This window comes from Pseudozyma hubeiensis (genome assembly GCF_000403515.1).
Source record: "Pseudozyma hubeiensis SY62 DNA, scaffold: PHS70, whole genome shotgun sequence".
In the NCBI taxonomy this organism is placed as follows: Eukaryota; Fungi; Basidiomycota; class Ustilaginomycetes; order Ustilaginales; family Ustilaginaceae; genus Pseudozyma; species Pseudozyma hubeiensis.
Window position 1 is genome coordinate 244,559 of NW_012133852.1, and position 25,213 is coordinate 269,771.

A 25,213-nucleotide genomic window follows, 5' to 3' on the forward strand; every position below is an offset into this window, starting at 1 on the left:
GGGCCGATTGAGCTGGATGCTTTGACAGCCTTTGTGTCGGTGTGGAGGACCATCCGTCACCGGCAGAATAGAGACGCGCTCTGCTGCGGTGACTTTTGTCTCCGGAAAAGTCTCATTTCGGGGTGGCACAGACAATTTTGCGCATGCTCGAGCCTTCCGTTAACGCCATCAATAACACCGAGCTTCTCGACATCAAGCCAAGGTCGTCGCAGCAAGACCTTTTGACGACATCCGAATCGAATCCCGACTTCATCAGGATTCCGCGCGCGGAATTTGTTTGGTTTCTGAACAGCATCCGGCTTCCGCATTACATACTAGACCGATGTCTTCACGGGTCACGATGCAGCACCCTACTCCACCGTACCATGCTTGCTCTACTTGAAAGTTCACAGGTGGCCTTCAGACCTGATCATCAAACACCGATCCACTATACTCAACATTTGGAAGCGGCAAAAGAGCCAAGCATAGCACGATGAAGGACTGGAGACGTTCACCCGAGCCGGCCGGCATGATGGGTCTCAAAGACGCCTCCTACCCCGTGATCGGCAACTGGGGGCAGCCGGAAGAGCTACATTCGACCGACTTCGACCCAGCCTCACCTCTACCCCACACCACTCCAAACGTCTTCCTCTCCGTCCCATCCACTCGTCAACCCCATCCATCCGCACACCGCAACACGGGAGTCAACTCGCTCTACTCCATGTGTCTGCGCGTCATCCTGCGCAACATCTCCTCCGTGCAGGATCTCGGTGTCCTCCCCTACCACCACGCCAAACCCATCCTCGAAGAATGCCGGATCGATCAACTCATCCTCCTCGAAGAAAATTCGCCGCACCTACTCAAGCACTCGGAAGAGATCTGGAAACGGAACTGTCTACGGGACTTTATCGACCTTCGCAAGAAATACGCCTCTTTTAGCCTCGACAACGTCAAGGAACCGAAATCCTGGCGTAGACTCTACTTCCGCACAAAGGGTGAGATCGAACAGGCCAAAACCGACGCGGCGAAACGCATCAAGGACAAGTACGAACAGCATCGTGCCGAAAAGGAGGCCAAAAAGCTGGTCGTCAGGGATAGACCGATGATGGCTAAAACGGCGAGGTCGGGGGGTAGGAAGTTTGGGATGACGGTAGCGGGAGGAGGGGTGAGCAAGGGTCAGAGTCTGCTGAATAAGGCTAGATCGGGAAGTGCTGCGCAGGCGAAGCTGACTGCGACGAGGAGCGCGAGGTCGCCGTTTAGGGCGCAGGGGAGGAGCAAGGCTGTGGGGGCGGAGATTGCACCGGAGGCGGCAGGGGTGGAGGTGAGGCAGTTGGTGAGGCCGATGGTGGCACCTAGGAAGGTATTGGGTGGTGCAAGCGAAGGGTTGACCAAGATGAGGGAATTTTCCCGGTTAGCAGCTGGTAGCGAGGAGTCTGACGAACGGGAGACATCGACGATGAGGGGCAGATCAGCGCAGCAGAGACCTAGCGTTGATGGCTCGACAAGCGCAAGGCAGCACGCAGACGTGACGCCGGAGCATGCGATACCACGGATGAGGCCGCACGAAGTGGCAGCAGCGCCACCGCTCACTCCGACCCTTCCCTCTGCCTCAACACACGTTAGCGATCGATCGACTACGGCAGAAACCTCCAACCGCAAACCACCGCCATCTGTACCACCACCCGACATCGCTCGCACTGAACGACGCAAGATCGACTTTTTCGGCACAAACACAAAACCATCCCCTACCGGCACAAGCAGCAGCAGCAGTCCGCGTGCATCCTCGAGCAACGCTACCGGCGTGGAGGTTAGGGGAGTCAAACGCGCACACAGCAACAGCCTGAAACACGATACCAGGATGTCTGTCACTTCTCCTCCGGCGAGCTCCTCTAACGGTGGCACGTTCTTCTCGACAAGAGCTGGAAACGCGGGTGGTAGCGGCGTGAGGGTGGTCCAAGCCAAACGTGCGCGTGCGAGCGAGCCGTCAATAGACGCCGCTGCTTCACCACGAAGCACTCCACCTGTCGCATCGCCGTCAGCGCTAGACGCATCACCAACACACGCTCGTTCCTCTGCAAGCCACACCGTTGCGCCAACCAGACCATCGCCGGTACGACAGCAAAAGAGTTCCAGCAGCAGCAGTAGCGTCTCTAGACCACCGATCAAAGATCCTCACCTGGCACGTGCTTCGCCTGCAGCGCTATCGTCGATCTTCGTACGGTCTTCATCGCATAGAACGGGTTCTGGAACGAGTGGTGGTAAGAGGTAGTCGGGGCCGTAGCTTGCTTTGTCAAATTGGATGTTGTGAATTGTATTTGTATTGCTACCAAAGGTATGCATTCGGTACGGATGTGTGTGTCGAGCGGAAACGTCTGTGTGAACGCTATGCTCACGCTTCACCCGCGAGTTGCAATAGTATGTTGACAGACGCTGTGAAGGGGGAGGAATGGCGCGCGTTAGGTTCAGGCAAGGTCTTGGCGAAAAAGCTTGGATAGGGACGAGCTTTGCGTGGCTGTGTCTTCTTCGCTTCTTCCTTCTGCCGCGCCTTCTTGGCGACTTCCACAGAAAGCTCTTGGACCTTCTCATAGCTCGTTCGTCCAGAATCTCGCATGTCCTTGTATCCTCAGATGATGGCAGCACGCGCGTACAAAGCCTCGTTAGATCCTGCAAGATCGGCGGAAAGGTTCCGGCAAGTCGGCTTGACGCAAGGCTACTCTTCGGGAAGCTTTTGGAAATGTATCCTGACGTCAATTTGAAATCGTCATTACAAATTTGTGCGACTAAATAAGAAAAAGTGCAGCGTATGAAAGAGGTCTGTATTGGATTTTTTGGTGCGGGTGACGCACGACATCTTCAATTTTTCCCATACACCCACAAAAAAGCCTTGAGTGTCAGCCGCTTCCAGAACTCATGCTTCAATCGCCGACGGAGAAGCACGATGGGAATCAAGTGGAATGGGAATTGACGGCGGCTGCCGAGACACGATGATACGAATCAGAACGCAGGTTGTGTGTGCGTGTGCGGACGAGGAGCCGATGGTTGCTTGTGTTGAGAGCATTGAAGTACGATGCAGGGTCGTCCTTTCGCCGTGTGGAGGTTTGGCGGTGCCTGTGGTCGACAAAGGGCTCGGATTGGACATGTGAGCATTGATACCGTTCGTATCCGACAACCATCACCGTCCTCTTTCTTTCTACTCCACGAACGACAATCAAAAGTAATTGATTGCTCGCACACGAACCTCCACTCAACGTCAATCAAGTCGCAATCAAGCCTCAAGCTTCGAATCCGAACGAACCCATCCAACCAGCGAGTCTCGCACAAGCTAATCTCGAAAACCTCTATCCAAGATGGTAAGCATCCTCAGCCTTTCCCCATCCATCACATCTTCAACCTCGCTAACCATGCCCCTTCCCTCATCTCCCCTTCCCCGTCGTACTCAAAACGCGCACAGGACTTCTGCTTCTTCATCCCAGTCATCTTCGGCTGCCCGACCAAGATCAAACAGGAAGGCGATGGATCCGCACGCGTCTGTCCACGATGCCAAAACGCCCAAGTCGTCCAGGCGAAATCCAAACGATGGTTCGAACTCTGCTGGATCCCCCTCATCCCGCTGGGCAGCAAACACATCTACTTCTGCAACATCTGCCAGTGGCAAGCCGCTCAAGACGGTGGCTTCCAACCGCAGGTAGCAGGCGGCGGTTTCGGCGGTCATCAGGGTCAACCCCAGCAGTACGGTTACGGTCCTCCTCAACAGCAGGGCTATGGTTATCCACCGCCTAAGCACTAAAGGAGGAGTGGGGATCGTGTATATAGGATGAGCTTTTGATATGTTGTTTAGTTTTGTCGAGTCGTGTGGTGGGATGGACTGTGTGGGCTGGTTTGGTGCTGGGTCAGAGCGCAGAGTAAAGGGAATGTGGGGTTGTGGTGTCTGATGCCATTGAGAGTCCTGAGCCCTGCGCTCGCTTTCACACAGTGGCATAACCAAGTCTCGTTCTCATCATGATCTCAACTTCACCATATCGCAACATCCTCTTCCCCCTCCCCCATCTAACTTACAAACTTATTACTCCTCACCATCTCCTTCACCTTCTCCTCCTCCACACCCTGCAACCTCGTCAACAGGTAATCTACCTCGACCTCCTTCGTCAGCGGAATCACAAACGTCTTGTAGATGCTCACCACCGTGTCCACCTCGATCTTCCTCGCCTTCTCCCTCTCCTCGGCATTCGCACCCGCTCGATCCATGTCCTGACCGTACACTTTGGCCTTTTCGGCCAGCCGTACGAGCAGAGCCGCTTCGACCGCCGGCTTGGTGATGAGCGCAGCGAGGGCTTCGCGGTTCGGGTTGAGGATGTGAGGGATGAATGCCGCTGGTTCGGTGCGGAACTTGGATTCCGAGACGAACATTCCTGTCGTTATGAGGAGGTGTGGGTGGAGAGGGTGAGAATCAGTAAAGTTGTGGGGGTGACATCGCAGGTCCGTCGGTGTGACGGAGGATGCTTACCGAAGTGGATCCTTCGACTCAGAGCTGATAGCACTTCGATGTCTCGGATAGCGGAGGATCCGTAGTGTCCATCGTCGGCGTTCTGTGTTTGTTTTTCCAAAAAAGCATCAACGACAATCAATCAGTCATTTGATCTACTGACAGGAGTCTTGCAAAGCTTGCGACAACCACTCACCTCTCCCAGAGTCTTAGTGATATCCGGAACGATCGACTCTACGTAAAACTTGAGGATCTGGTCGTTTACGTTGACTTCATGCTTCCAGAGCAACTCCGGGTACTCGACCGGTTCCAGAATCGGCTTGGGAAGCAATTTCGGGTCTGTGAAAGGGTACTCGTCCGGCGCCTCGAACCTCCTCACTTTGGCATGCGTGCTTTCCGTCTCCTTCAAGAACCACGCTAGCCACGAGCTGTTCCAGCCCTCGCGCTCCTTGAGCTGTGGGAACCCGTCGGGAAGGTAGCATCTGGCATTGCGGGCGAACTGCGCTCGTTCGATGAGCTGGAAGCAGATGGTCTCTTCGAGTCGGATGAGCACCGAGCGGATGTTGTCAAGGGAAAGAATCTCTTCCGAGGTTGCGGAGTGGATGTCGAGCGTGTGCATGTTGCTGTGGCTGCTCATTTGCAGAGCTCGGGCGGGGGCGGTGGTGGTGGTTGATTAAGTGCGAGACAGACTGGTCGAGATGGGAATCGCTGCGTCTCTATATAGCAGACGAGTCTTGGAAGAGAAGGCAAAGACGATGCACCGGAATAGCAAGTGTGGGTGAGGGAGGAGCAGTGTAAAGCAAAGCACGACAACTCGTCTTTCGGAGATGTGATGGCCTGAACGCAAGCTTTCGGAAGATCCGAAGCCAAGACCACACGCGGAAGCCACGCTTTTAAAGCTTGTTTCTGCGCTTTCAAAGATGCGCTGCTTGCCAGACAGCTTGTTACTTATTCGGTAAAATACCGATCCACGCTCACGAGCCCCCGTCCCACGCCTCTGCATGGCCTCTTCCTGCTTCGCTCTCACACCCTCCCATCGATACACGACGGTCACCATGAATGAGTCAGAGTGTGCAACCGAGTTGACCGAGCAGATTGTCGGCGTTGCCGCATCTCCTTTGACTGGGATCTTTTCATCACCTCGTTCTCGCCCACACACCGCCTTTAGCGCCACATGAACCCATCCAGTCGGCACGGTTCGCCGACGTGATCGACTTCGAGCTTCCCGCGAATCTCAAATGAGCTCGATGCGACGGCCGGGAATCCGACGCGTCCTCTGCAAGGTTCAGTATGTACTTACGCTCGGGTACTGTACAGTAGAAGGAAACGTGAAAAGTGGGATGGATTGATATGCGAGATCGAGTCTGTCTGGTTATGATGTGGGGGCCACCTGGCGGCACCAACGCCAAGGCCCATGCTTGTCTGTAGCCGCGACAGGCGCTGTATCCTTTACACTTCAGGGCCCTGAAAATGCTTCCAAGCACTGCGCATATGTTCATACTTTGTAAAGTCGGTGACGCTCGGGTGTGCAAGCTGCAACAGATATCTGCGAAGCGCCACAAACTCGGTGTCAAAGTTGGGTGAGTCTTTGTAAGCCTTGATCTTGAGGCCGTTGCGAGGATTCATGGCGAAATTGCGGCTGAGGTCGTCAATGTGGATCGTATTGTGGCGGCCGTACACTTCGGGCCACCTTCGCCAGATGAACTCGAGCGCCTTGACCTCGTGGGTGCCCACCGCAGAGTGGATCTTGAACATGGGCGTGCGGTCGATCACGAACGAAATGTTGTAGTCAGTGTTGCCCAGCATGTTGAGCTCGACGAGTTTGATCTCGAGCCATCGCCAAGAGGTCTGGGACCAGACGCAAATATCGTAGTAAGGGTATACGGCTTTCAGCATCTCGTGCAGCCCTGGCCGAGCAGCCAACGAAGCGGGCGAGTTGGGATCCAGCAGCCGTTTGGTGTCGGCGATACAGTAGTCAAGGTCGAGCACAAGAAGCTTTTTACCTGGGCGTGGCGGATTGATGATGGGAAAATCAGAGAAGCGTTGGATCGTCTTTTCGAGCTTGGCGAGATTCTTTGGATCGTCGTGCGGCTTGACCTTGGTCTCTTCTTTCTTGGTGAGGTCCACGTAGTCGAGGTCCTGCACCGCATCTTGGTCGGTGGCCGACACATTGTGGATGATCTGATCCTTGAAGCGGCTCGCCTCTGGTGTGCCGAGCAGCGTGAACTGCACGGTGATCTTGCACGCCTTGTCGGCATCAGCAGCGGTATCCGTCGTGATGTTTTCAGCTTTTGTGGCAGCAGGACGAGATCGCAGTGCAGCAGGGGCGTACGGAATGGTGCCGAGATGCGTCTCATCGCTTGGCTGTTTGCCCTTGACCATCCCAAGCAGCTTCTGACTTTCTGGAGGCACATCTGTCATGGAAAAGAGGATGGCTTTGAGATCCGCCACCGTCTCGTCTTCTGCGAGCCTTGCCGAGAGGAACGTGCGCTGATACTTGATCGAAAATGCAACCATGGGCGCAGCAGAAGCATCGGCACCCATATCGTCGTCCATACGATCGGAGGGCGGCGTCAAACGCGACGGGCCAGCCTCCGACGATGATTTGCTCGACGAGGATGAGTTATGGCTTGCTTGCGGGGAAGTTCTGTCGGTGGACTCGGACTTTGATGCGGACATGCTTTTCAGGATCGGTGTAGGCGTCGGAAAGAAGACAGTTGGTCTGTGAGTACAGAAGAATTGGCCCTCTGAGCGTGTTCAACTAGAATGTCTCGGGGTAGTCGCGGTGCGCTAGATGCTGTTGGACGAAGTTTGAAGTGTCAATGCGATGGGAGACGATCGTGGAATGGCTGACTGGCATGTGTATGCCCTCCGCAGCAGCCGCTTCTACTTAGCCAGGTGTACTTTTTGTGGAGGAAGAACGGCGAACAGCGTATGACAGCCGCTGCTCCGAAGACCAACACTTTCACTTGACGCGACACCAACTTAGCCAGTCGGGCTGGAATTCCTTGCGCATGTCCATCAGCATCGGTCTCACATTGTGATTGTGATTGGATCAAAACTCCATATCGCGAATCGAAGCACAGGGCGACGCACGGAGCGCGCAGACTTTGCGTCTTTTTGCCTTGACCCTGATGCAGCTCAAATGGCGGTTTGCGGAAGGCAACACCGTTTAGAGCGGGACGCGCGCACTCAGCCAGCTAGCCAGCCAGCCACTCAGCTAAACAGCCAGCCAAGCCAGGCCAGACCAACACACACACACGCTCGAGAGCAACACACATGCACACTCACTCACTGAAAAGCAAGCTCTGTATTTTTTGTACTCGCTGACTCCTCGCCTTTGCGTAGCACTTTGCACCTCATCACCATCATCCGCTCCATCTCGACACACGGTCGTGCTCCTTCTCACGACAGCACGCTAGTTGCAAAGGCTCCGTCGACCCGGTCTTTGCAGTGTAATCGCTTGGCTCCTTCTGGCTCGAAGTTCTATCGTATGGCAACGCTGGGCGCGGAACACCCATCGATCTATCGATCCGCACCGCGCCTTCCCTTCAACCAAGCCGCTACCCTTTGCACGCAGTAGCTAGCGCAGTCATGTCGAACAACATCAAGGTCGTCTGTCGTTTTCGCCCTCCCAACTCCATCGAGCAGCGCGAGGGCAGCGACATTGTAGTCGACTTTAGCGACGATGGCTCGCTCGTCAAGATGACAAAGGGCGTCTCCACCTCGGGCCCCGAAGCAGGTGGTTTCGTCTTCGACAAGGTTTTTCCTATGAACACCAAGCAGCGAGACGTCTTCGAGTTCGGCCTCAAAGAGACCGTCGAGGACGTTCTCAACGGCTATAATGGCACCATCTTCGCCTACGGTCAGACCGGTTCCGGTAAAACCTTCACCATGATGGGCTCCGACATCGACAACGAGAATCTCAAAGGTATCATTCCTCGTATCACTGAACAGATCTTCGAAAACATCATGGCGAGTCCACCACATCTTGAATACCTCGTAAAGGTATCCTACATGGAGATCTACATGGAGAGAATCCGCGATCTGCTCGCCCCTCAGAATGACAATCTTCAGGTGCACGAGGAAAAGAGCAAGGGCGTCTACGTCAAGGGTCTCTCTGACTTCTACGTCGGTGGTCAGGCCGACGTCTACGAGATCATGCGTCAAGGTGGTCTGGCCCGTGCCGTCTCTTCGACCAACATGAACGCCGAATCTTCGCGATCGCACTCGATCTTCCTCATCACCATCCAGCAGCGCAACACCGAGACTGGCAGTGCCAAGACCGGAAACCTCTACCTCGTTGATTTGGCCGGTTCCGAAAAGGTGGGAAAGACGGGCGCCAGTGGGCAGACGCTCGAAGAAGCGAAAAAGATCAACAAGAGTTTGTCGGCGCTTGGTATGGTCATCAACGCACTTACGGACGGCAAGTCGTCCCACATTCCGTATCGTGATTCCAAGCTTACCCGTATCCTGCAAGAATCGCTCGGAGGTAACTCGCGCACGACGCTCATCGTCAACGCCTCGCCATGCGTCTACAACGCCGACGAGACGCTCTCCACATTGCGCTTCGGTGTAAGAGCCAAGAGCATCAAGAACAAGGCACGCGTCAACGCAGAGCTCTCTCCAGCCGAGCTCAAGGCGCTGCTCAAGAAGGCCAAGGCCGACAACGAGAGGTACCAGCAGTACATCGCCAACCTCGAGGCCGAGCTCAAGACATGGCGCTCAGGTGGCAAGGTGCCCGAATCCGAATGGGCCGACGCCACCAAGGTCGTCGTCGGTCAAGGTGCGCCCGTCGCTGCTGCGCCGTCGTTGGCCGCGACACCGAGTCAGTCGCGTCCGCTTACACCAGCTGTCGAGAACCTTCGAGAACTTGCCTCCCGTCCCGAGACACCATCCGCCGTCTCCATCGACAAGGACGAGCGCGACGAGTTTCTGCGCAGAGAAAACGAGCTCAGCGACCAGATTGCCGAGAAGGAGGTGGCGCTCAAGTCGGCGGAGAGTGCGTTGCGCGAGGCGACCCAGGAGCTCACCTTCTACCGTGAGCAAGAGGCTACGCTCTCCAAGGACAACAAGAGCATGACTTCCGAGATCAACGAGATCAAGCTTCAGCTCGAGCGTGTCACCTACGAGCACAAGGACGCCACCATCACACTCGACATCCTCAAAGAGCAGAACAAGGATCTGTCGGCAGAGCTCGAAGAGCTGCGCAAGTCGCTCGCCGACACGGCCAAGACGGTCAAGGACCCGTCGCAAGAGGGCAAGGAGCGCAAGAAAGCCGAGCGCATGGCTCAGATGATGGCTGATTTCAACCAGGGCATCGTATCCGAGAAAGAGGAACAGATCCGCGAGACGCTGAGCAAGCTCGAGACTGCCAGCGGTGCTGGTTCTGGTGCGCTTTCCGCCGACGACCTTTCGACGTTGCGCGAGCAGCTGCTCGAATCCCAGAGTTTGCTACGAGAGCAGGGCGAGCGTGTGCGTCAGGCGCACGAGGAGAACGAGCTGCTTCACCAGCGACGTCAGGAGCTCGAAACCCGCTTCGCTACGCTCGAAGCCGAGTACGAGGAGCTGCTCGACAAATCGATCAAGGCCGAGGAGGCCAACCACGTCAACGTCGACGTCACCATGGAGGATCTCAAAAACAAGCTCGAATCGCAGTACGCATCCAAGCGAGAAGCTCAGGCGAGCGAGATCACCGATCTCAAGCGCCAGATTGAGTTCAAAGCCAAGGAGCTTGCGGTGCTCACATCAAACAATGAGAATCTCAAGAGCACCAACGAGGAGATCAAGCGCGCATTCGCGGTCACCACTGCCGGAGTCGAAGGTGGACGCAACCTGGCCGAGTCGGCGCGAGAGCTGGAGCGTGTACGCAAGACCATGGCGGCGCAGCTTTCAGAGTTCGATACGATGAAGAAGTCGTTGATGCGCGACCTTCAAAACCGTTGCGAAAAGGTGGTGGAGCTCGAGATCTCGCTCGACGAGTCGCGCGAACAGTACAACAACGTGGTGCGCAACAGCAACTCGAAGGCACAGCAGAAGAAGATGGCGTTCCTGGAACGCAACTTGGAGCAGCTGACCAACGTGCAGAAGCAGCTCGTGGAGCAAAACAGCAGCCTCAAGAAGGAGGTCTCGATCGCCGAGAGGAAGCTGCTGGCGAGGAACGAACGCATCCAGGCACTGGAGCAGCACCTGATGGACAGTCAAGAGAAGCTCATGCTGCAGAACCGCAAGTTCGAGGAGCAGCTGCAGGCGGTCAAGGAGCGTCTGCATCACGCCAACCAGATGCGCGGGCCTGCTGCAGGGAATGCTGCTCCCGGCCCCTTGGGCGGATTCGGCCGCATCGCCAAGCCTCTGCGCGGCGGTGGACCGACGGCAGGACCCCAGCCCGGCTCTGTTGCGGCGAGACAGGCAGTGTTTGGTGGTGGCGCCGGTGGTGTTGGTTCGGCGCTAGGCGACAACTCGCCCAAGGCACGATCCAGCTGGTTCTTCTCTTCCAAGTGAATAGACACTTGACGCTCGATCACCTGCATAGACATTCAACCCTACATACCCCGTTGCCTTCAAGTTTCTTTTGTCTGATGTTTGGGGTGCACAGTGAATTGAGTCGCTCGTGATTGAGTCTGCATCGGCCAAAGTAGAAGACGATGGAGAAGAAGCCTTTTGAAAACACACAAAGCTGACAACAAACGATTGTGAAAAATAAGAGGTAGAAAGTCAGCCAAAAAAAAAGTCATTGACCGAGAAAAGCTCGGCAAATTGCGGAGTGGAGTGGAAGAAGAAAGCTTGTCTCGCCGAAACCTGTGCACCAATCTTGCTACGGAACCATCAACCGACCCTCGAATAGCGACTGTACGATCAAGATGCTGCTGCGACAAGCGCTCCGCAACAACCAGGCACTACGAATGCAGCTGCCGAGATCGCTAGAGGCGACGAGTCTGCGAGCCAACAGCACACCGGGTAAGTCTGTCTCCCGTGATCAATGATGAGCCAGTCGTCTAATCACCACCGCATCTCTTTCCTCTTAACGCAGCCGCTCAGCCGACATGGTGCAGATTCTCGTCAAGCGAGGCATCACCAAGCAACGCTGAGGATCCGGAAGCACTCTTGCTGGCCAAAGTCAAGTCCGGGATCAAAGAAGCCATGAAGGCGAAAGATTCGCTCACTTCCACCGTGCTGCGATCCATCGTATCCGAACACCAGTATTCGGCAAAGCAGAAGGGCAACCAAGTGTCGAAAGTATCCAAGCTGATCACCAAGGCCATCAAGAGGAGACAGGACACGGCAAAGCAGTTCCGTGACGCAAAGCCACCGAGAGAGGACCTGGCAGAACAGGAAGAGAAAGAGGCAGCTGTCTTGCAAACGTTCTTACCGGATCCAAAGTGACAGCTGTAGAATTTGCAATGGACCTCGTCTTCAGATAAAGGAGACCGAATCGATCGAATCACTGCCGCGAGTGTCAAGTCAGTGTGATGCTGATTCGGGAGGTTACTTATGAGATGTAAGAAGGAGCGGTTGCCGAGTTTCTACTTGTTAGACCACATCAACTTTAGAAGAGAATCTAAGCGTAAATCAAGCTGAAAAAGTGGAGGGGCGAACGAGCCAATCGAAAAAGCGTGATTTCCCACATAAAGTCACTCGAGACGTCACACGGCAGCATTGCCAAAGCTTCTGGACTCGCCTTCGTCCCCCATCTCTTCCTCACCATCTCAGGCTCTTGCCACAAACACAGAAGCGCTCGTTCAACATGTCACGACATCGCGCGGTTCGCAATTTGGACCTTGATGAGGAGCTCGCAGAAGACGACTACTACGATGAAGACCCCTACGACAACCTGTCCCAAGAAGACCACGAGGCCATGACCGAGGCGTACGCTCAGACTCTCGACGTCATCGGTCCCATCAGCTCCAACGGATTCACCGAGCGCGAAATCAAGGATATTCTCTGGGACGCCTACTTTGACGTCGACTCGGCGATCACACAGCTCGTAGAGGAGAAGAGCAGACGAGAAGCAAAAGCAGAAAAGGACAGACAGAAACAAGGTGAGTCTTTTCCCTCTACCAGCCTGGCTCAGCGCGGCCCTTTTCCACCTTCCATGAATTGCTCGAATCCATTTAGCAGGTGACATGATGATCGCAGATGCTGCGAGGGGCGGGACGGGGCTGGGTCGGGCAGAGGACCAGAGCTGCGCGAGTAGGGTGTCCGTCTAGCGAGCAGCAATCTGAATCAACGCATCGACTGTCTTGACTACACCGTCACAGGAAGCGGTGGTCTGAAATCCGAAGACGATGGACCGACAATAGAGGCGTTCAAACAACTTTCTCTACAGCGAGATCGTCGTGCCGAGATCCGAGCTGGCAGAGGAATGCCTCGAGGCAAAGCTCAAGGCCTTCGCGGACTGTCTACGGGCGGTCGCGCCGGTCTGGCGAAGCGGAACCTTGCAGCGATGGCTCCCGACTTTGTCCGAGATTCCCAAGCAGGATCAGCGTCGTCCTCGTCCGTCCCCGTGGCATCTACAAAGCCCGTTTCGAAGCTTTCGGCTTTGGCTGCTCGATCGAGCGCAAAGCGGCCAGCAGACAACGTCCCTCTCAGTGCTGCAGATCGACCGCGGCCCGCATCGCCAGCGCCTACGCCCACATCATCTCCTGCTAGCCACTCCGGGAATCCTGCCTCCGCTGCTGGCTCTGCATCTGCGGCTTCGAGCGGTCGCACAAGCAAACTCGCTGCATTGGCTGCTGCGCGGAACGCAGCTGGTGCGACTGGCCTAAAGCCTGCCGCAACTCCAGCAACGGAGCCCAGCAGCTCGTCGGCTGCTGCGTCGGAAGCGCCAGGAAAGCCTCTATCCAAGCTTCAGCAGCGCATGCTTGCCAACAAGCAACAGCGTCAAGCCGCAACACCGGAAGCCAAAGAAGCAGCAGCCACGCAGGCGGCAGAAGAAGAAGCTCGTTCCCGTCCGCAGACCTGTTTCGGCTCCGATCTGCCTATTTCGTCCCTGTTTCCCAGCCAACAGCCCGTTCCGGAAGAAGCTCTGGTCTCAACAACTGGACTGGCGTCGATTAGCGCAGTAGCTGGATCGTCCAAGGTTTCTACCGACCAGCTTGTTGCTCCACTGTCGCTTTTGAGACGGGTGCCCGGTGGGTCTCCATTCGCACTCTACGTTCAAGGCTCGGATGAAGGATCCGGAGCCGAGATGGAGACGGTCAAGAAGGCATTTGCTGGTCCGAGCCCCGACGATGTTGTCATACAAGCGCGAGAGGGCACGAGGCTCGGTGCAAGGTAGTCCGAGGGCCGCGCTGAAGCTCAACGATGATCCGGGGTACTGACTCTCTTCACCCTTGAATCCTCTGCGATGTCGTTTTGCCATCCTCACAGCCGCAAAGAAGGCGGCAGCAGCAGCAAATGCATCGGCTCCGACGTCCGGCACCTCGACGCCGCTGCACCGCAAAGCAGCAGTCGGACAAGCTGCCAAAGCAGCCGGTGGAAAGCAAGGTGGCACAACGGTGAGCCAGCTTCGCAACGAGATCGAAGCGCTCGAAATTCACGGTGGCTCGAGCAGCAAAGCTGCCTCCTCTGCTGGCTCGGCCGCGCCCAGCGCCGTCTCCACACCCATGGGCATTGCTCACGAACGCATCATCGAGGAGTACCGCAAGCGCGAAAGGGAGGGTAAGGCCGAGTTGAGCTTGGTCGTTGTAGGACACGTCGATGCTGGCAAGTCAACATTGATGGGACGAATGCTGTTGGAGCTAGGTTCGCTATCGCAACGCGAATACTCGAGCAACGAGCGGGCGTCGCAGAAGATCGGCAAAGGCAGCTTTGCATACGCCTGGGCGCTCGACTCTTCCGAAGAGGAGCGAGAACGTGGTGTCACCATCGACATTGCACAGGATCACTTCTCCACGCAGCATCGCACCTTTACGTTGCTGGATGCGCCGGGACACCGCGACTTCATCCCCAACATGATCTCGGGTGCCGCACAGGCCGACTCGGCGCTGCTGGTGGTCGACTCGATCCAAGGCGCCTTCGAAGCTGGGTTCGGTCCGAACGGGCAGACGCGAGAGCACGCTTTGCTGGTGCGCAGTCTAGGCGTCCAGCAGCTCGTGGTGGTCGTCAACAAACTCGACGCTGTGGCGTACAGTCAGGACAGGTACGACGAGATCGTGGGAAAAGTGAAGCCGTTCCTGACTTCGTGCGGGTTCGACGCGGCCAAGCTCAAGTTTGTGCCGTGCGGCGGGTCCGTCGGTGAGAACCTGGCGGTCAGGGAAGAAGGTGGTGCGCTTTCGGCGTGGTACAGCGGACCGACGCTGGTGGAGGTTCTGGACGCGCTCGAGCCACCGGCACGACAGCTGGATGCGCCGCTGCGGTTGCCGGTGACCAACGTATTCAAGGGGCAAACGGCGATCGCGTCGGGCGTAGCTATTTCGGGCCGGGTGGTGTCGGGCATCGTACAGATTGGTGATCGTGTTCGGCCGGTGCCCGGTGACGAATCGGGCATCGTACGAGCCATCGAGGTGGACACCGAATCCGTACCCTGGGCGGTGGCAGGTGCCAACGCCACGGTCTACCTGAGCGGTATCGATCAGATCCAAATTTCGGTCGGAGCGGTCCTCTGTTCCCCCTCGTCACCTATCGCGCTGTGCGACTCTTTCCTCGCGCAGATCCTCGTCTTCGAGCCCACCTATCCGCTCGTCGCAGGAACCAGCGTCGAACTCTTCCACCACAGCGCCAACATCGCCGCCACGTTGACGGAGCTCGTATCGATTCTGGATAAGACGACGGGCAGCGTGGCGAAGGCCAAACCGAGGGTGTTGACGAAGGGATGCACGGCGATGGTGAGGGTGACAGTCAAGGCGGGCGGTCAGGCGGGGCAGAGCAGCGGAATTCCGTTGGAGGATGCGAGGACGAACAAGGAGATGGCGAGGGTGTTGATGCGGATGAATGGCGAGACGGTGGCTGCGGGGGTGGTGGTCGATGCTCACCGGTGTTGACTTGACTGGATTTAGGCACGAATGGGAGATGTAGACACACGGAGGAGAGAGATGTTTGACGACGAATGTGCATCGAGAATGTGGAAAAGAATCAATGACAGGGACTGTTTCGGGCTACCACTCGAGAGCCTTTTCTACCAGCGCAGCATCGGGATCCTCTTCCTGTTTGACCCTCAATACCACCCCATCTTTTCCATCCTCCTCCTTTTGCGTCTCCAATAGATCCCCGACTTCCATCCTCCCCGTGCCATCTGGTCCGTCCACCTCTAGCTCAACCTTCACGCTCGCCTGCTCCCTCTTCACCTTTACCCAATTGTCCTGCACCACCATGCCCGCGTCATCGTCGCTATCCAACATTTCAACTTTGACCCTCTTCTCCACGCTCTTGACATCCACTTTCCTCTTACTCGGACACAATCCAGCCTTACCCACATCGCATAGATCGCATCTTGGTCCTACCGGAACGCAGATCACCTGACCGAACCCAACGAGTAGCCTGTTGATCTTCCCGTGCAGCTCTTCCGGTAGCCAAGATTGAAGATTAAGCCTGGTTTCTTCTGGGGTTTTGGTAGAGTGCCAACCGAGACGATTGGTGAGACGATGGACGTGGGTGTCTACACCGATGCCGATCTGAATGCCCATGCTGCTGAGTGCGAGGAATGCCATCTTCGGACCTACTCCAGGTAAGCTGATCAACTCGTCCACCGTCTTGGGTACGTCACCATCGAAGTCGGATGCTAGGATCTGGGCTGCACTCTTGAGATACCCCGTTTTGCGTCTCCAAAACCCGACCTTAGCGATACACTGCGAGATCATCTCATCATCCGCCTCCAGCAGAGACTGCAGACACAACCCATTAGGCAAGGTTCGTTGCAGGTTGTACACGGCTTCCGCTGTGACGGGATCTTTGGTCTGAGAGGACAGCATGAGGGAGACGAGCGTAGCGAGACGTTCGCGCTTCGCTTCTTCCTCCGGAGTCTCCGGAGTGGATAGTGCGCGCTGGGAATCGGCACGTCGATCAGCACGACCGTTCTCCTCGCAGCCCATGGTGTCGACGGGTGCGACGATCTTGGTGCGTTGGTGGGAGAGGAGGGTGTATACGGTTTCCCAGTGGGGAGGGGCGGGGTGGGCTTCGTGTGGTTCGAGGTTGACTTTCCATGGTTTTTTGGTGGGTTTGCGTGGGGAGACGTCGAACGGTGAAGGAGGAGGTTTTTTGGGGGAGGAAGTGCTGGGTTTGGATCGTTTGGGCGTCGAGGAGGAAGCCTTGGAGGTAGATGCAGCTCTGCGGGGTGACTGGACCGCCTTGGTCTTGGAAGAGGAACGACGTGCGTTGGTCGATTCGGCGGAGAACACATCGCTGTCGTGGTCGGACGATGCAGAGGCTTCGTCAGCGGAAAAGTCTGATCCGGCAGCAGAGTCGCTCTGCTCGGAAGCGGTCGATGGCGATGCTGCCCTCGATCTTTTCGTCGATGTCTTGATGGTGCGTTTCTGCGTTGCATTGCGAGCAGGTGTGTTTGCCGTGGAAGTGGAAGCAGAGGGCGTACGACGACGAAGAGAGTAGGACCGACGTGCTTCCGTTGCCGACATGGCAGCTGCTAATGCTGCATCGCCGTCAAACGCTGCATTGGCGCCGTTGCCATTTGCGGGGGTGGTGGCAGCCATCGTAGCGTCGCTAGTCAAGCTCGCGACGGGTGTGGGAGCAAACAGCTTTCGTCGAGAAGAAGATCTCACCACGGAAGCGTTGCTGGCTGCCATGGCGATAGCGGCTGTGACGGCGCGCAAAGCTGGGCGTGATCGAAATGAAAGAATGATCGGTCGCAATGCAGTTGGGGAATGTGGATTAGAGAAGGTCGAGGAAAGTGTCTTCGATGATGACAAGAGCGAGAGGAGTGGTGCGGGGAGGCTTAGATTGAGTGGAACGTGATTCGCCACACGGCGACCCGAGAATTCTTCTTGGACAGGGTTCAACACACTCGACGTGCACGATGTTCGGCCTTCAAGCCGGCTCAAAAAAATCCAGTTCAAGCCACGCAGCGCACGGCAATCAAAAGCAAAGAGAGCCTTCTTTCTCTTTTGGCAATGCTCGCCGCCGGCTCAACCGAAGCTCACGTCTCATCGTCCTGCACCGTTAGTCTTCAGCTACATCAACACTGCTCTGCCGTCTGCACTGCTCATCAGAATCACACAGCTGCAACCTGCACACCGAGCACGAAATCCACAGTTGATACCGGCTCTGCTAGACGAAATTTCCCATTGCGCTTCACCATCTACACTCTCAAAGCTGACCGATACGCTTCAAGTAAGCCTCCCACCCAGCCTTTTTGTACCTCTCTCCCTGCTCCCTCACCTTGTCGAACGCCGCCTTCTTGTCCTTCTTACCCTCCTCGGTCATCAGACTGCCATAAATGCCCCTTCCGACAATGATGACGTCGCAACCGCTCTCCCTGATCACCTGGTCGGGCGTCCTGTACTGCTGACCCAAAGAATCACCCTTGACATCCAACCCAACGCCGGGCGTCAGGATGAGCAGATCGCGTTCGGTGTTGGGCCCTTCTTTCTCGTCTACACGAGACATGGCGATGAAGCCGCACACGAAACCGCTGGTGTCCCTCTTTGCCTCGTCGACGCAGGCCTGCGTGTAGGATCCCTTTGTGAGTGCACCTGCTGAGCTCATCTCTGCTAGCAGTAGGAGACCGCGACCGAGCGGCTGTCCCACTTTGGCGAGTCCGGAGATGACGCTGGGGCCGGGAACGAGGTGTGCGTTGGTAATGTGTGACCACGAGGCGATTTTGTGTACTCCCGCCGAATATTGGAGGCTTGCAGTATTGCCTACATTACATCAAGCCACGAAAAAGTATCTGGTCAGTTGACAGCTCTTGTTTCTAGAGATCTCGTGTGTGCGAGAAGGGCACTTACCAATGTCTGCAAACTTTCGGTCTTCGAAGATCAAGAAATCATGCTTTTCGCTGAGCTTTGTCAATTGGTGCACCAGATCCATATCGAAATCCTCGACGATATCAATGTGAGTCTTGACGAGGCAAACGTTGGGTCCGACGGCATCGCAGACGTCGAGCAAGTCCTGCTTGTTCGTCACGTCGACGGAGACGCACAGGTTGGTCTGTTTGCGCTCGATGCATTCCAGCAGAGCTTTGGCGGCCGGGTTGGGCTGCTTCGCCGCTCGAGAAGCGTATGTTTGGAGGGTGATGCTCGACATGGTCTGAATGGTAGAAAGGGTATGTTGAGGGCCGACAGAGGTGATCGACAGAGGGAGGAAAGGTGCAAGTCAAGATGAGGCTTTCGCGTTAAGTGACTTTGGAACGCGAACAAATGCAAAATTCTTATCGCACGAAAATAATGGACGATGTGCACATCTCACGTGAAGCGCAAAGAAAATCGAGAACGAGCCAAGACCGCTCTGAGCTGAGCTGAGAAGAAAAGCAAAAAGAAGAAGATGCACTTTCCACATGCACTTTCGACAACGATCACCACCTCCATCGCCGTCACCTATTCACCACCTTCCAAACGGACCACGCAGCCATGGCAGCCAACACCGCCGCCACGGCGCCCACCCAGTTCTCGAAGCTGCTCCGTCAAGCTCGCATCTCCAGCTTCGACCCTGCCATCCCACAGGTCTACACAGCACCTCCCGCCTACTCCGCCCGCGGTGAATGGGGCCTCAAACGTCCACTCCCCTCCTCCTCCGCCTCCATCTTCGGCTCGTCCTCCGGCTCCGCCGCTCACCCCGGCGCCCTTCGCTACGTCGAAGTCTCCAACGTCGACACAGCCGAAGGCCAGACCACCTGGAAGGAACGCGAAAAGGAGACCCTCTTTGTAAAACGTTGGGCCGAAGCCGATACCAAGCTTCATGTTGCTAGACCCGAATCCGGTGGTCACACATACACCGATCCTGGAGCGTACGGCCCACGACCTGCGACCAGTTTCCTCAAATCCACCGAGAGATACTTCCCATCCGACATTCCAGGGCCTATCGAACTGACCCCCGAAGAGGAAGCCCGTGAAGATGCCAAGGAGAAAGAGGCTAGGCTGTACAACAATAGATGGAGAAATCTCATGAAGCATCACGCGGCTAGGGGTGCCGCTGATCCAGCATACAAGGGGTTGGATTTCATGGGTGAACAGTCCACTTCGAGGGCGTTCGGATTCGATGCCGACAAGTTCACCACACGGGCTAGGATGATGACCAACTACAACGCCTTGTCCGACAGAGACTTTGAGAAGTTTGTCGAAAAAATCAGGAACGAGAGAGGAACGTGGAAGAAGTTCTTCAGCAATAAGGAAAAGTCTCGACTGTTGGGACTGATTCGCAAACGACAGGAGAAAGAGTACGCCGCTGCTGTTCGTGCGCAGGAGGACGCGGAGCGAAGGGGTGCTACCAAAGAACCTCTACCGGAGATCAACCCGGAAGCAGAGCTGGACAAGATGTCTCTGGCCGAGATCGACATGCTCGAGCAGTCTCGCGACGCCGATGCGACACGCGACGCCTTCCGCATGCTCGAAGACAAGACGCTCCGTCGATCCTCCCGTCAGCAATCCACCGCGCTACCCGGTCTCTCCCAACCCAACACCATCCACCCTCACGCCGGACTGCAGTACTCGCAACCCGATCCCATCTACTCCTCCATCCTCGCCGAACCCGTCGTCGGCCGCGTGGTCCACGAGGTATCCTCTCGATCCGACCGCGATCTCCGCAAGTACGCCAAGATCGCCGACGGCCGCTCCGTGCTCATCGGCGGACACGTCTCCTACCTCCACGCACCGCTTCGTTCCCAAGCCCCACCCACGATCGACTGGAGTCGTCAGCAGCCCAAACAGGGCACCGCCCTCTTCCGCATCGTCGACGCCTACCGCACGTCCAGCTTGACCCTCGGCAGCGGTATGCACAAGGACATGCTTGCACCCAGAAACGATCTCGGCTACCTCAGGTCCAACTTGGAACTCGTAAAGACGGATTCGCAAGGTCAGCCGGTCAACAAGATCGCTCCGGTCGGAAGCGCGCAGTACATTGGACAGACGAGGCAGGATCCCAACCGACCTGTTCGAAGAGCCATCGGCGGTGGAAGCGCGGGTGAGGGAGCGAGGAAATCGACGCTGCTCAATGCGCTCAATCAGGGACGCAAATCCGACAGCCAGAAACAACGTCGTCTCGGTCGCCCCACCTCCGCATCCTCCAACCAAACCGACACCCCTGTTGCTGCGAACAGTTCGACAAAAACCATGTTCGATAACCTAGACTCCCTCGTCAACGCCAACAAGAACTAATCCCCCACTCTTGTATTCTTATCAAACCCGAAATTCATATCCCGCTTCTCCTCACTTTTTTTTCCCCAACTCGAGCATGTCTGACACCTGACACCTCACCACGTTCATCCAACGTCGTTGCTTTAAATGGCCGCAAGAGCTTTCAAAAGTGAAATTGTTTGCACCAACCCACGACCGCAGGAACAGCGCACCGTTGAGCAAAAGTATCGACAAAAGAATGCAAGAAAAAAAAGATAAAAAGAAAAAAGCACGGCAGTGGTGAAAGTCTGTGTGTGTGGTTTTTTGGACAACGTCCAACCGCACAGCTGAACGTCGTCATATCTACAAGGTAAGAACAGCAGCGAAACATTAGCCGTTACGACGAAACAAATGTATACCAAATCATTCAGCCCGACGTCGCCAGAGGCCCAAACATGCTGCCGTGGTGGAACAGCGAGCGAGAGCCGTTCAACAGCGCCGACGGCATCAGCGGCCCCGACATGGTCCCGCTCTGACTCTTGCCAGACTCGCTCAACGGGCTGATGTCCTTGAACGCAAAGTCGGAGCTCGAACGCAGCAGAGTCGCCGACGAATTCTCCATCGCCACACTGGCGCGCGCAACGTGGCCTGACCTGTGCGGTGCGGCGTGCGTAGAGTCGTGCGACGGGAACGTAGCCATAGCAGGAGCCGAGTGACACAGCTGTGCATCGTCGACGTCAGCGCCCAGCGCGAGCGAGCCGGCGTGATGGTGGTGTGGCCTGGCCCACATATCCATCGGCGACGCCGACTTGGTGCGCATCATGTCGTGGGCGATCCCGCCATCCAACTGCAAGGCCGGAATGGCGTCAAAGTGACTCAAGGCCTCGTCGAGAACGAGGAGCAAGCGCTTCGACGAATCTTGGTCGCGGTGCATGCCACGACTCGAGCGCTTCTCCTCCCAGGACTGCAACCGGTTAAGGAAGCCGATCCACGTCTCGTCGGGCACGCTGACCTCGTAGTTGCACTTTTTCAAAAACCACGCCTCGGTCTGGTTGAGCTCGGCGAGCGGGATGCCAGTGACCTCGTTCCACGTCTTGTTGAGGAACGTGTTGTCGTCCAAATGCTTGTTGGCGATCATCATGCCAAGCGTAAACAGCTTGAACGGCGCAGCAGAGGTGGGCTGTGCAAACAATTCGAGCACGACAGGATCGATAGAGCCGTCGGGCAATTGCGCCATGACAAGCAACCTCAGCGCGTTGAGGATGCCGAGAAGGAAAGCAGGAGGCGAGAGCAGGGTCTGAGCAAGCACCTGATGCACAAACCTGCGGAAAGCAGGGCTGGGTTCGTTGGCGTACGAAGTGACGATGCTCGTCACAGAGTCCCGGCCACCGGATCGACCTTGAGAGTGAGCGTTGCTGGCCTTGGCGCTGGCGGTTGGAAGGGTCTCGCTCAGCGAGACGAAGAGATGGTCGTTGTTGCTCCAACGCCAGTCAGGCGAGACGAGGCGCAGCACGGCAAGAACATTGTCGCGGATCCTTCCGGACCATTTGGATGATCCTAGCGTAGGCGAGGTCTTGGACGAGTTGCGTCGCGAACGGATCGCCGACTCGGATCGCGAGCCATCGAGCGACATGCCGAGGCCGGCGCGGAGAGGACTGCGCGTCGTCTCGATCGAGTTGGCCGAGACGGTGGAGCTGAGGGCCGGGCTTTCATGTGCGAGAGAAGCAGGGGTGCCTGGCTCGGAGCTGCTCGCTGTGCTCGCGCTGGAGCTGTGTCCCGCGGTGACCTCCGAATAGCCAGAGCCCTGACGCGAGCGTTTGGTGGGCGATGCGTCTCGGACCAGCGTCGAGCGGGCTCGTTCTGCACCCACAGCCATGCGGTGCAGATCGTGATGAGTCGAGGACTGGTCGCTGCCAAAAGTGAACGAATGGGCTTGAGGACGCAGCTGGGGCAGACGCTCCGGGCCGAACGGCGAGCGGAAGGCATTCCATTCGTTCGAAGAGGCTGAGTTGGCGCTGGATCGGTCAAGCACGGTCGAGGACCAGGGCGAGATGTCGGGCGTGTTGAGCGAAGGCGTGGACGACGATGAGGGCATGGACGCCGCGGTAGGTGACATGGCATCGTCGACATCCTCCTCCATGGCCTCGTCGGCGGTATCGTGAGCTTCGATGAGCAGCTCGGGGTCGAAGAGAGCGGCGCAGGCATTCCAGATGAGCTGGGCGCCGATTGCAGCGATGGGCAACGCCGACTTCTCCAACGAGCCAGGAGAGCAGGGTGCAGGAGCGGCAGCTTGCTCAGCGGCTTCTTCGGCGGGAATGGAGTCGTGTACTTCTGCAACGTTGGCGACGGTCTCGTCTGGCAAGTCGTGGCGAGCCTCGGGCTGCGTCTGCCAATGAGTTGCCTCGGTTCGATTGCGAGACTCGTCCGCGCGCTCTTGCCATGCGGTCCGTTGGCCGTGGCGCGCCTGTGCGTAGTTGTGCGGCCCATCTCTTCTGTGATGCTCCGCGTACTCGTGCGAGCGATCGTGTGGGTGGACAAAGCGAGACATGTGATCGGGATAGTCGTAGCCCGAGCCTCTGCGAGCAGCCGAGCCGCGATAGTCTGTGTCGGCATGATGGTTGTCAACGTACGAATGCTGAGCGTAGTGTGTCGACTGGTCCCAACCGTGCTGCTGGGCAGCAGCGACATTGTGAGAGGGTGCCCAGGCCGCGGCGTTGTGTGCGGCAGCGTCGATAGAATGGCGATGCGAAGCATTTGGCTGGGTCGCAACCATTTGTTCACGGTGAGCAGCTGCGGCGGCGGCGTGATGCCAGGCTGACCAACCATTTTGTGGCGCGTCCGAAGCACGCTCGCCACGGTGAGAGCTGGACCAGCCATCATGATACCTCGCGTATCGGTCACTGCGAGTATCGTGATCAGCAAAGGATGCGGTCTGGTAGGCATGAGGTTGTTGTTGGAAGGTGTTGTTGTGATGATGAAAATGATTTTGAGGATGGGAGGGAGGATGCTGCTGCTGTGGATAAGAGAGCGAGGCCGAACCGAACGCAGGTTGGTACACATGCGCACAGTTCTGTCGCTCGTGGACCTTGGCAAGATGGTGCTGCACCAAGAGCTGGTGCTCGAGTTGCTGATGGGTGCGTGGCTGTGGGTAGGGCTGGGGAACCAAAGACTGTGCGTACCAAGGATGCGTCTGCCCATACCCGGCAGGCGCGTAGCCCATCGAGTGTTGTCGACCGGCTCGGGCAGCGGCGGCGGTAAGGCGGGGAGCTTGAGGGGCTTGCCACACATTGTGGTCAACACCGTTGGAGACAGAAGCAGATGCGACGTCGCCGTACGATGGGCGTTGGTACAACTGAGCCTGCGCCGAAGCATCGACATAAGGATAGACAGGCACACCGTTCGGAGGGGGAGCAGCGGCGAGGTGGGTCTGCTCGTGATGAGCATAGGGATTCATGGCGTAGGCCGAATCGGGGTGGTGAAAGGCAGCCGCGGCGGGCTGCGCCTCGGGATAGAAGGCCATGGCTGACTGGAGCAGCTAGTGCGTGCACTTCGGTGGAGAGACCGAGGTGAACGCTTTTGAGGTGCAAGGCCGAGCGCGAGCTGAGAAACAACGAGCGTCGGACTGGCAAAGAATTGGTCGAGATGGCAGCTTGCGATGGATCAAGACGCGGGAAGGGATCGAGTTGCGAGATGGAGACTGGTGCAGAGCGTCTAAAGTGTTAGGAGCAAACGGATGCAGGTGCCGAGATGCGGAAAGCGAGAGGCCGCAAAAGATGAACGGCGGATTGAAAATTCGAAAAGATGGGAAGGGAGGGCAGGTATGACGAGTGAGAGAGCAGCACAATTAAGGCGTCCCTGTGCCCGAGGGGATGCAGAAGAGGATCACTGACGACGGAGACTAGCAGCCATAGAGTCTTCGAAAGGTTCGAGAAATCGAGACCGGCAAAGCGCGGAGCAAGAAGGAGCGAAGCTCGAAGATGGCGACACCCGACTGAACAAGTGAGAGAACTGAACGCGGGATGCTAAACAGTCGAAGACGTCAAAGTCGAGAGCAGGATCAAGACTTTGCGGGTCGTTAGGAAGGTCGAGATCGTCGCAACAAAAGCAAAGGTGCTTCGGTGGAAAGAGCCAGTCGTCGTTTTCCTTGCAGAGACGGCTCGACCAAGCTGTTCGATCGGGTCGACTGGGCGAGATCCAAGAGCGGCGACGCAAGCGCTGGGTTGCGACAAAGCAATGCCGAGCTTTGGCCGAAGGCCAGATGGATCGTCTCTGTTGGTCTTCTACTCTACGCTTTCGCAATACCACAGGTTCAAGGGTGACGAGACCTGAACGACTGCGGCTTGGAGTGTGCGGGCGAAAGAGGGCGGATGAGCCTGCTCTGAAGAAGGGAGGAGCGTCCCAACGAGAACAGAGACTCAACCACTGGAAGATGACCCAAGCGAAGAGATAGGAGAAGGAAGGGGTGATGAAGAAAAGGGGAGGATGGTGACGAGAAGCTGAGATGCGAAGTCGAGCTACACCCAGTTCATCA

At 56.8% G+C, this 25,213-nt stretch overlaps 12 protein-coding genes across 12 annotated transcripts; 6 read left to right on the plus strand and 6 right to left on the minus strand.

The window, feature by feature from the left end:
- Positions 1-508: 508 nt before the first annotated feature.
- On the plus strand, positions 509-2,735 carry PHSY_007488 (pof4 protein; the record flags this gene model as incomplete). Its single annotated transcript, XM_012338082.1, has 3 exons — positions 509-1,943; positions 2,080-2,237; positions 2,568-2,735. The coding sequence occupies 3 exons, from the start codon at positions 509-511 to the stop codon at positions 2,733-2,735; spliced, it is 1,761 nt and encodes a 586-aa protein (XP_012193472.1).
- A 680-nt stretch (positions 2,736-3,415) lies between these two features.
- On the minus strand, positions 3,416-3,691 carry PHSY_007489 (hypothetical protein; the record flags this gene model as incomplete). Its single annotated transcript, XM_012338083.1, has 1 exon — positions 3,416-3,691. One exon carries the CDS (start codon positions 3,689-3,691, stop codon positions 3,416-3,418), a length of 276 nt encoding a protein of 91 aa, XP_012193473.1.
- Positions 3,692-4,026: 335 nt separating this feature from the next.
- On the minus strand, positions 4,027-5,099 carry PHSY_007490 (chorismate mutase; the record flags this gene model as incomplete). Its single annotated transcript, XM_012338084.1, has 3 exons — positions 4,027-4,388; positions 4,484-4,565; positions 4,659-5,099. 3 exons carry the CDS (start codon positions 5,097-5,099, stop codon positions 4,027-4,029), a joined length of 885 nt encoding a protein of 294 aa, XP_012193474.1.
- Positions 5,100-5,911: 812 nt separating this feature from the next.
- On the minus strand, positions 5,912-7,141 carry PHSY_007491 (hypothetical protein; the record flags this gene model as incomplete). Its single annotated transcript, XM_012338085.1, has 1 exon — positions 5,912-7,141. One exon carries the CDS (start codon positions 7,139-7,141, stop codon positions 5,912-5,914), a length of 1,230 nt encoding a protein of 409 aa, XP_012193475.1.
- Positions 7,142-8,056: 915 nt separating this feature from the next.
- On the plus strand, positions 8,057-10,963 carry PHSY_007492 (kinesin heavy chain; the record flags this gene model as incomplete). Its single annotated transcript, XM_012338086.1, has 1 exon — positions 8,057-10,963. The coding sequence occupies one exon, from the start codon at positions 8,057-8,059 to the stop codon at positions 10,961-10,963; it is 2,907 nt and encodes a 968-aa protein (XP_012193476.1).
- Positions 10,964-11,322: 359 nt separating this feature from the next.
- PHSY_007493 (hypothetical protein) lies at positions 11,323-11,845 on the plus strand (the record flags this gene model as incomplete). Its single annotated transcript, XM_012338087.1, has 2 exons — positions 11,323-11,419; positions 11,493-11,845. The coding sequence occupies 2 exons, from the start codon at positions 11,323-11,325 to the stop codon at positions 11,843-11,845; spliced, it is 450 nt and encodes a 149-aa protein (XP_012193477.1).
- Positions 11,846-12,206: 361 nt separating this feature from the next.
- On the plus strand, positions 12,207-15,444 carry PHSY_007494 (probable translation elongation factor; the record flags this gene model as incomplete). The annotated part of the gene is made up of 3 exons (XM_012338088.1): positions 12,207-12,501; positions 12,721-13,593; positions 13,832-15,444. The coding sequence occupies 3 exons, from the start codon at positions 12,207-12,209 to the stop codon at positions 15,442-15,444; spliced, it is 2,781 nt and encodes a 926-aa protein (XP_012193478.1).
- A 114-nt stretch (positions 15,445-15,558) lies between these two features.
- PHSY_007495 (DNA repair protein Ntg1) lies at positions 15,559-17,199 on the minus strand (the record flags this gene model as incomplete). The annotated part of the gene is made up of 1 exon (XM_012338089.1): positions 15,559-17,199. The coding sequence occupies one exon, from the start codon at positions 17,197-17,199 to the stop codon at positions 15,559-15,561; it is 1,641 nt and encodes a 546-aa protein (XP_012193479.1).
- A 373-nt stretch (positions 17,200-17,572) lies between these two features.
- Positions 17,573-18,658, minus strand: PHSY_007496 (orotidine-5'-monophosphate decarboxylase; the record flags this gene model as incomplete). The annotated part of the gene is made up of 3 exons (XM_012338090.1): positions 17,573-17,677; positions 17,792-18,273; positions 18,361-18,658. 3 exons carry the CDS (start codon positions 18,656-18,658, stop codon positions 17,573-17,575), a joined length of 885 nt encoding a protein of 294 aa, XP_012193480.1.
- A 323-nt stretch (positions 18,659-18,981) lies between these two features.
- Positions 18,982-20,724, plus strand: PHSY_007497 (hypothetical protein; the record flags this gene model as incomplete). The annotated part of the gene is made up of 1 exon (XM_012338091.1): positions 18,982-20,724. The coding sequence occupies one exon, from the start codon at positions 18,982-18,984 to the stop codon at positions 20,722-20,724; it is 1,743 nt and encodes a 580-aa protein (XP_012193481.1).
- Positions 20,725-21,109: 385 nt separating this feature from the next.
- On the minus strand, positions 21,110-24,202 carry PHSY_007498 (hypothetical protein; the record flags this gene model as incomplete). The annotated part of the gene is made up of 1 exon (XM_012338092.1): positions 21,110-24,202. The coding sequence occupies one exon, from the start codon at positions 24,200-24,202 to the stop codon at positions 21,110-21,112; it is 3,093 nt and encodes a 1,030-aa protein (XP_012193482.1).
- A 253-nt stretch (positions 24,203-24,455) lies between these two features.
- PHSY_007499 (hypothetical protein) lies at positions 24,456-25,132 on the plus strand (the record flags this gene model as incomplete). The annotated part of the gene is made up of 2 exons (XM_012338093.1): positions 24,456-24,500; positions 24,833-25,132. 2 exons carry the CDS (start codon positions 24,456-24,458, stop codon positions 25,130-25,132), a joined length of 345 nt encoding a protein of 114 aa, XP_012193483.1.
- Between the last annotated feature and the right edge of the window lie 81 nt (positions 25,133-25,213).